At 31.2% G+C, this 10,425-nt stretch overlaps 1 protein-coding gene across 1 annotated transcript; it reads left to right on the top strand.

Moving 5' to 3' along the window:
• The first annotated feature begins 884 nt into the window (after positions 1-884).
• LOC146534725 (uncharacterized) lies at positions 885-10,397 on the top strand. Its single transcript, XM_085193346.1, has 3 exons — positions 885-1,079; positions 9,220-9,469; positions 10,133-10,397. Exons 1-3 carry the CDS (start codon positions 885-887, stop codon positions 10,273-10,275), a joined length of 588 nt encoding a protein of 195 aa, XP_085049472.1. The 3' UTR covers positions 10,276-10,397.
• The last annotated feature ends 28 nt before the right edge of the window (positions 10,398-10,425 follow it).

Below are 10,425 nucleotides of genomic sequence, written 5' to 3'. Positions count from 1 at the left end.
ATCATTCATATCAAGTTTCCATGCGGTTTCGGCGGTTGGCCTCTTGATAAACTTCTCTTGATTGTCGGCCACCCGAGTTTCTGGACCACCCGAAAGCGTGTAATCGGTGTCATAAATATACGTGACGCAATGGGATCATCCTCACCGTGCCACCTAAGCCCTGATAAGCCAGAGATGCTTGTGATAGCTTAGCGTGACAACAGAATGTTTGACTTTTATTAATCCGTATTGTTACGTTACCTACCATATCAGTTAAGACTTAAGCTATAGTCTGGAGATATTTCAAAGTTATCTATTCGTTTTTAATGGATATTTTTATTTATGGCTAAGACATTTTATTTTATTAACATTTATAGTTATTTACTTCCTTTAAAGTATAGTTATATATATGCCATTAGTAATAGTTGCAAAATCCTTATAAAGTAGACGACCTAGTTTTTGAACAAAGAGTTAGTCAGTCTCTTGTTATTGTAGTATGACTATGTATGACTACATCTAATATGTATTTCTAATATTTGAATTAATTGTAAAAAAATATTAATAACTTGATTTTGGTTTGTACTATTTTCTTTATTTATTATTAAAAAAGTATAACTTACCTATAATATATGTTATTTTAAGTTTTAAAAAGCAGCGAAGCATATTGTCTTTTATTTTGTGAGACATATTAAAATCATTTCGGTGTTAAATTTTCTCTGACAAAATCAAACATGTCATACAGATTTTATTGGCACTGATAGTAAATTTGCCATCTTTATTGTATAATTGAATAATCTGTTACAAACAAGAACATTTTTTTTTTACATAATTTAAAAAAGTACATATTGAACTATCATATTATGTCATTAAGTATGAATATTTATAGCAATTTGTTTCAATAATAGATGCAATGTATAGCTGTAAGTTGTAACAGAGAATCAGCGACAAGTTGTCTGGCAGGGCCAACGGCGCCCGGTGGCTCCCCCCTCTCCCCCCTCCCCATCACTCCTGCCGCAGCAAGATTATATTATGGGCTTGACGCCGCGCACGCCTCCCCTCCCCCTGCCCCCCCACTCCACGCCGCGTGCGCCTGCGCTGCCGTTTCTCAGAAAATGATACCAAGCTCATTCTGACGCACACACTTGTATAAAAATACTAACGGATATGTCGATATCTCGAACGAAATTTAATTTATGATTCGTTAGCTATACGACGACTCAAAAACCTTGCTGTGCTGGAATAATTTAAGTTAGCTTATATTGGTGTGTGACTATAAATTCCATTATTTATTTAAAGTTTGTGAAATAAAGAGCTGAAAGATTGGAAAAAAGTGTAAAAATCTTAATATTTATGTTAGAGATGAACAACTACTAATGATCTTTAGATATGACGATAACCTTTAGATATATTATAAAATTAAATAAAACGCGTTTTTAAATTAAAATATTTAATAATATAGCACAAAATCAATTGAACACACAAAAAAAAAAAAAAACTTATAAAACAAATAGGTTCATTTATCAGATAGAACTCAATCAACTTAAGCAAGATTATTTTCCTGTCATTTGATACGTTTGCATCCAAGACGAGCGATACCGACCGACGCAACGTACGGACGGCGCTCACATATGGCTTATAGCCGTTATAATTATGCCGCCATTGTATAGATAATTATATCAGCTTCACACTGTATCCCGCACACGGCAGGGTAGGCAGAGGGAACCTAGTGTTAAGATACGCCGTTCCCCACTTTCCACAGAATTTATCGAGGCATTGCGTGTTTAGTGGCGAAACTCAACGCCTGGCTTTTGCCTTGTCACCAGAGTGACTACTATATGAACATATTAAGTAATAATAATTCACTCCCTCGAATGGGAATCGAACCCATAACCGTCGCGTGACAGTCACACCCCTGTGCCACACCGGCCTCTAGATAATATAAATCGACGCTATGAATAATCATCCACAAAGGAAATAAGCGCCCGTGGTTCATGCGTACGCACACGAAGACAGCACGTGTACGCACGCGCAAGTGGGTCCGCTCTACGCTGTGTGCGTGGGTATAGATAATATATCGGTGAGTGCCGCTTGGCTGTGGTGGTGGTGGTGAGCTGGTGAGGTGGGTCACACTTTATATGGACACTTGTCTTTTACTGAATAAATCTAATATACCTAAGTTTCTACTGAATAATGAATGGAGATGGATTGAAATAATTAACATTATGTTGTGTTATGTTGACACGCTTTCCTTAGTGTACTTCTTAGTCAAATTTTGAAGAATATATAAACTATATAAAGATATGTTTATAAACATAACGTTTTTTTCTCCCTGCGTATTTGTAAGATCGGACAATTTCTATAATAGTAAGGAGTGGGACTTAGGAAGAAATTTCTTTTAATATTCTAGGATGGTCGTTGGTTAACCTTAATTATTTTAAGGATGCATACAAAATGCTAATATTTTTTAATTTTTTGTAAAGTTTATCAAGAAAATATTTAATATACCATCTTATTAATTTAAACTACTCTTTTAATCGTACAAACCCATGTTTTAAATGCATAAATTAAGAATTATTACTGTGAAACAAATCAATAAGTGGAGACTATAGCCTGCCATTGTTGCACTAGCAGAAAACTAGTCTAAAATCAAAACAAAGTATCACCTAACACAATTTTTTTCTTTGTCTATTGTAGAATACAAATGACGTGACGCCAATAGAGTATTTTAAAAAAAAATAAAACAAAAGAAAATGCTAATTAAATACCGACCTAATATTGTACAATTACACAGAAAACGTTATAATAAAACAGGTTAAGTGTTTGATAATGGGGATTAAAATTGAAACACTATATTATCTTACCACCTTCAACCATTTTTCACATAAACAATTACAAATAAAGTACCTAAGTACTTAGAAGTAAATTGCGTTTAAACTTGCCTTGTTAATTCTACGCGAGCCGTCAGTTTATCTGCAATGTAAACATCTGACCTTGCCTCCTTAAGGGATAGGATGTACGAAGCAAGCATTCCTATCTTAATTACATTCAAAGATAATGCCACATGTTCACATGTTCACATATAATTGCATACCTATTAGATATATCGACTTTGCTACTGCGATGCGCGTTTTACTTTTTCTATTGTATTTATATGATTATAGATATAGATTGGATCAGATTGATATCTTGGCGAAGAGGCACTAAGTGCGACTGTAAACGCAACAGGTTATGGATTAGGATTGGTCGAGGAAATTAAATATTTATTTAATTGTATATTTATTTAATATATTTCCATTTCTTTGCTCTGGTTCGAGGTAAAGCTCTACTTTGAGTTCCACCACTCAACACGCATTGCTACCAGAACAGAAGAAATGGGGGGGGAGGTAAATATGTTATATAATTTTAATTCATGTACAATACGTTTTATATAATAATAAATTCCATTAAAGAAATGATGGTCACACTTAAAAAGTAACTTAAAGATATGCTTCATATAGTTATCTCTTAATGTCTTTAAATGTGTTCGTTCCTACTTTGTTATACAAAATAATGATAATTCAGCAATAATAATTTTATTCAATTAATAAAATTATGAAATTTTTCATCAATGTTTTTCTTAAGACGTTATCACGATTATCGTCCGTAAACCGACTTTCAATACAACTAGTTTGTTTTTTATATAATAAAACCTTTGGCGTTCGTGTTAATATAAAAAATATATGACTATCATACGCAACTAATGCGCTGAAAATAGTTTCTTTTTAAATATTCCATATTAAGTAACTATAACTTACCAGTTACAATAAAATTAAAATATTTATAGGTATTTTAATAATAAATAGCACAATGCACAATTGCAATAAAAAATGCGCAATTTAAAAATGTCAATATGATATTTTTTTATTGCAACATCGAGCTACATAAATGTAAGTTCTTACTCGGAAGGCAGTTCTACTGAGAAGAGCCGGCAAAAATTCAACAGTAGCTCTTTTCAATATCAATATTATAATTTTATTTTATTAATATTATAAATTTAAAATGTCGATAAAATTAAAACATTTACAATAACAGCATATAGAGGTTAATGCGTGTAAATAATTCTGCTAAATACATAAAATAAACAAAACATGCATAATAGTGATGTAATACTAATAATTATTAGTTTATTTCATAAAATTGTTAAACGTTGACTGTAAGCAATTACTGTACTGGTATTTCCGCCAGTCGCCATTTGCGGTTAATCCAAGACATGTCTTTGACGATGACCGGCACTGCATATTTCTATTATGCTTTGGCGGTTATATTTTGTAAAATCTAATATATTATGTTGTTAATTTCCACATTGTATATATGACTAAAGTATTTAATTTAAACTTAATTTTAAAATCTATGTAGAAAAATATAAATTACATCCGCGCGGTTTAATGGCAGATTACTAATTTTAAATAATAAATGGGTGTAGCACACGATAAGTGTAGATCGATATCCAACATGCGAGAATAATTTTATTGTAATTATGTTAAATTTAGTTATATAATGTGAGGCTTAATTAAAATTGAAAATATATTTAGTCGACGTGATTGTTTAAATTTAACGTAAATGATATTGGAAACCACTTTCAAAAATATACCTTATAATAAAATCGTAACGAAACGGAATCGGAAGAGAAAATGCCTTTATTAATGTAATAGTATCCAAAACAATGATTTTTAACTTTAATTTGTTTGTCGGTGCGTTTGTTCTCGCTAATCTCAGAAACGGCTTACCCGATTTAAATGCAGTTTTCACTATTGGATTTTGGTTTTACTGAATTGGCTAAAACTTTAGCTTTAATCTATGAATATCGTTTTTAAAATGATAATGTTTATTAGATCACGAAAGTAATTGAGATGAGAAAATGAATAATTGTGTTGTACAAGCGGGCGAAGCCACACGGGGGTTACTAATTTTCACTATAACACCATATTCAATTAAAGGCTTCAATTTAGGTAATTTTCACATCTGATAGCCTTTTTATACTTGGCAACTCCTCACGCAGTAGTAGCAAAGACGAACTAATATTAAAGTAGCTAACAGGTAAATGTTAACGTAGTAACTAATACATCATTGATTTATATACTAAGTTATATATTATATTAATAGGTATAAGTATATAGGAACGATAATTATTCTACATGAGTTCTGGGTCACTTTGAGAATTGGAAATAACTGATGACAAATAAATAAAGTTTCCCAAAGTTTGTGTTTTATAAAATACAAAACAAGTTACCTTGAATTAGGTAGGTATTAATATACTTTATGTATATATTTTAAATATTAAATTATTGTAGGTAAACTGTAATCGCCACAGCTTGTTTACGCGAAGTCGAAGGTGACAGTAATTACACTCCAGTAACACATTGAAAAAATAATTGCATTATTTATTCATAGACTAAGGAAAAACTGACCTAGTCTTCTAGAATAAATAAATTATTTATTGTCATATTACGCCTTTTAACTGTACAAAACCCAACTAATAGACGGAAGTGTAATAATGGGAACGGAATGTCTTAACACTAGGTTCCCAGGCACCCTCTGCCTAGTGTGCAAAAACATCGAAAATATAAAATATTCCCGTAGCGTTTCAAACTCCGTTCTCTCTAGCTACTCCGCTCTAGTACATTGCGTAAAGCTAAAAACATGACAGTCTTTTAACTATATTTTTTCCAAAAAGAAAACAGGATAACACTTTTTAAGATTTTACAAAGAAAGGACATTCCAGAGAAAATTTTATTGCAATAAATAAATAAATAAACATTTACCATGCACTATATAAATTACAAGGACTCTAAAAGATAAATATTCTATTGCGCACATATTTTACTCCTGTATAATATCTATAATCTATATTAATTTAACAATGTTTGGCTTTTGACGATTTTCCGTGGAGTGAATGGATAGGATTCAAGGTGATCGGGTGGCGACAGTCGACAACGCCGCGAAGTCTGCCAGCGGGCGAGTAACGGCTCCTATTACATATTATACTAGAAACAAGATATTATAAACTGAATATGTCGTGTGTGGGAACGTGTCTCAATGCTAGGTTCCCTCTGCCTACCCTGATATGTGCGGCATGTAGCGTGAAGCTGATTTATTATATATAATTTTAATATGTCGTAAAAATATAATAATAATAATAAAATGTAATTTGGTAAGTTACCTCATATAAAAACGGATTCCTTGAATATACATTTTTCTTAACAAAAGATGAATAAACAAATATGCTTTGTTTTCACTTAACACATTGTTTTCATATACAAACTAATAACAAAAAACATGGACATTTTGTTGAGTAAATAACTTATAAGACTGGCTGGAGGATAGTAGTGGCGCAGGCGCACAAGCGTGTGACAATAAACCCGACAGGTTATGGCTTCGATTCCCACTCGAGGAAATTGAAAATTTAATATTTTCATTTTTTCGTTCTGGTATCGAGGCAAAACGTCTTAACATTAGGTTCCCTTTGATTTCTCTTTGATTGCGGGATATAGCGTAAAGCTAAACACAAATGGAAAAATAATAATAAATAAAAAAAGAAATATCTATATTAGCTATAGGTTTTCATCAGCCACGCAAACCGACACCGGCAAGCACGCCCACTAAGCGATCTGCCTACGTGTGCGCTACGCTTGTGACTCTACGCGTAGTGAATCACAAACACCGAATAATAATTACGTACATACGCTGTCCCATATACAAGGTTTTAAAGTAAATTTTAATTCATTGTCATTGCGAAAGTACTTAATTGTATGGAGTGGAGGATGGAGTGGCATTTTGTTTCAAGTTAACATATTATAACCAAAGACCTGGATTGATAATCATGTATTACATGCCAAAAATAAAGATTAAAGTAAAAAGCATATACTTAATTAAGGAATCAAAAATTGAAATATCCTTTTTAAAATAAGAAATAACTGAAAAAACTGAGCGTTGAACTTGTTTGAGGTTATAACTAAAATTAAGATATCAAAAAAGTGTCGTAAAATTATAAAAAACTGTCATACGACATTAAATGAGATAAGGATATAGCGGTAGCTATAAGGCAAAGTCGTTTAGCTCGCCAAACTGGACAGAAGAGAGGAAAAGGAGAACTGCAAGATTTACGATCCCAACATTTACAGTACAAACTGACTATAAATTGTTTAAAACTAGACAATTTGTAAGTGAATTTAATCCTCAAAGATATTAACAATATTATGTTACTGACATTTAACTCACTAAGAAAATGTATTCTAGAAAACTATTATAAATATTAATATGAAAGATATATCATAAGTTATACTTAAAATATTTTTGAAAACAAGTTATTCTTGTAGTACTTTAAATATGCATAGGTGATGCAATATCCAGTTTGGACCTGCTAAACGAAATTTATTAATTACTTGAATTTTCCTATAGGTACCTACTCTTTAAATTACAAGAAGCTAGTTTTCGACATATCTATTATTAATATATTTTAATTAATCGCGCAAAAACGAGTAAAGAAGAAGAAACGTTTCGATAAACAAGAATAAATAATAATGAATAATATTTATTTATATTTAACAAACTTGTTTCAAAATTCAATAGGTACATCTTTAAAATTAATTTACATACACACACGATAAACACCACGAGCCGGCGACAGGTTTTAAATTTAATAATCCATAATGACTCATGGACGCTCATAGATGCCTCTCACGTATCTTATTCTCGACACATTTATTTCTTTTTCCTAGTGATTTTAAATTACAGGCTTATAATTCTCTGTAACCAGGATGCTGACTATTATACTGCTATTATATTTCTTAGATATTTCAAATGCACTTGGTTATTTTTTTTCTATTTACATGAGTTTTTTTTAATTAAATTGACAGTCGTTCTTTTTTTATTTTGTAACATAAAGTAAAATGCTACATGTGATTTGTCCTTAAAATGTCGAACAGCAGAAAATATAATGAATTTAATTAAATGATAAGGAAGTTAACTACAATTTTCATTTTTTATTTTTATTTATTACAATCATGCTGGTAGAGTTGTTATTGCTTTGTGCATTTTGTAAGTACATTTTGCGTTGCTTTTTGATAACCTTCCTTTGCTTATTTAAGAAAAAAATGTTAGCAAAACATTAAATGTTTGAGTTTTATAAAGATTTATTGCTCTGTTTTCTTAAACAAGTAGCTTCTATCCACATTTTCTTGTGTAATATATGAATAGGTCTCATAGCTGTCCTAATGGTGGGGCCGTATAGGAAAATTTAAAAGAAAGGATAATAAATTATCAAGTCGTTCCACCGATAGGTGTATTCATGATTTGTTACTTCGCTTGTAAACAACATAATTATCTTTATATGTGAAAAACAACTTTAAAGTTTTCCACTTGTTCGCAGCGCCATCTATGTTTAATAGGTTGTTTAAATATTACAAACTATAATTATTAATTCCTATATTCTATTGCTTAATAGTAAGTAAATAATACAATAAACTAAAAAAATAAAATTTTGCTATCAATTGGTACATTATTATTGTTTTTATTAATTATTAAATACTATTTTATTATTGAAGACACGAAAAAGCTTTGGCCATTTATATTAATTCTATTTAATTTAAACATGTACAATATACATCTAATAAATTATAATAAGCAACATTAACATAAATAAGCCTAATGCTCAATATAGATATATGATAGGGCTAAGATTTTAGTTGCTTTGTATCAGATGGGTGAAATACGATATTTTAACGTCTTCGCGATACTATAACAATGTTTGCCATCTAATATTTGAGAATACCTAGAAATACTATAGTCACTTAATATTATCACTAACACTAACAATTAATTCTCATTTAATTTGCTTATTGTATAGCTGGGGAAGAAACGTTTGCGTTTGAAACCGGCTTAAAATTTAAAAAACCACCTGAAGACAATCAGAGGTTTGTTTGTAGTTTTAATTTTTTTTAGCTTCACTTTGTATCCCACATGTAGCAGGGTGTGGAAGGCAGTGGAAGGTAGTATTAAGACACTCAGCTCTCCACTATCCGTGTGTGTTGAGTGGCGGAACTTAACGCCGCGCTTGGCCTCGACACCACAGAGATGCAATGAAAATATTTATTTTCTTCGAGTGCGAATCGAACCAACAGCCGATCGTGTTTACAGCCTGTACGCCACGACTGGTCTCAATCATCAATCCATCAGCCTTTCAACGTCCACTGCTGGACATAGGCCTCGCCTAAGGGCGGCCTGTGCTCCTTTTGCCGAGACAGAGTCGCCATTCAACTAAACTCACTAAAACTGGTCTCAATAAAATATGTAAATAATTATATATATAACAAATGGTTTTCCAAATTATTTAGATGCGGAATTTGCCCAACGTACTTTGAGAAGCTGTGCGCATTTAACTTTGGTACAAATGAGACCTACATATTCGACAATCTATGCATTATGCAATTATATAATTGCATTCATGGAACAGGTAATTAATATGCTGCATTCCACGGGAAGTAAAAATAGTCGAGGTTTCCGATTTTTATTACTTTTTATATTATAGTTAGATGTATATGGATCCGAAGCACAATCACTAATTATTTTTACAGTATGGCGTTTAGTTTAGGAGTTATAGAGGTTCGAAGTCGTGAGTAACTAGTGGACTTGTACTCTTATAAATTTCATTACATTAAAAAGTAACAAATCGATTTCTTATTTCATAAAATGAAGTTTATAAAGAAATTTGAAAATATAATTTAAAAAACTTAAAAAAGTTATAATTCAATGTAAGTCGTGATTTCATATTAAATTTTAGGCAGTCGTGGCGCAGTGACACAGCATATCCCTCATCTGATTGTAAGCGCAACGGTTGTGGGTTCGAACCCCACACGAAATTATATTTTATAATTATTTTCATTTTCCGTTCTGGTAGACAAAGCACGGTGTTGAGTACCGCCACTCAACAGTGTCTAAACATTAGGTTCTCTCTGCATTTATATTTTTCTATATTTTTTATTATTTCTTATATTTTTTATTAAATCTGTATAATAAAATGATAAAAAAAAACTTTTCTTTTAAGCCACTAGTGCTGACTACGAGGCCTAATAGAAAATGTTAAGGGATATTAAGCTATATGTAGATTTTTTTTCAGATTTTGTCCAATTAAACTACGAAGATTGTCTTTATTTCGGAAATTTTGCTTACGTCCATGGATTGAAATATGAAGACTACGACTATGGCGAAGATCACTTCAGTATTATAAATTCGAAAAAGAATCCAGATTTTGTTATATGAATTTTGTAATTTAAGTTATAAAATCAAATTATTTATTATTTGCATTAGATGTTAAATAACAATATTGCTCAGTGAGTCTATTATTTACAAATTATATTTTAAAAAACATAATATAGTTATGAACTTTAAACCCTAAAAGACTGTATTTTT

This window comes from Heliconius melpomene, chromosome 11 (genome assembly GCF_056956725.1).
Source record: "Heliconius melpomene rosina isolate 202511_hmr_F chromosome 11, ASM5695672v1, whole genome shotgun sequence".
Classification (NCBI taxonomy): Eukaryota; Metazoa; Arthropoda; class Insecta; order Lepidoptera; family Nymphalidae; genus Heliconius; species Heliconius melpomene.
This window is presented reverse-complemented; position numbering and strand designations above follow the sequence as displayed.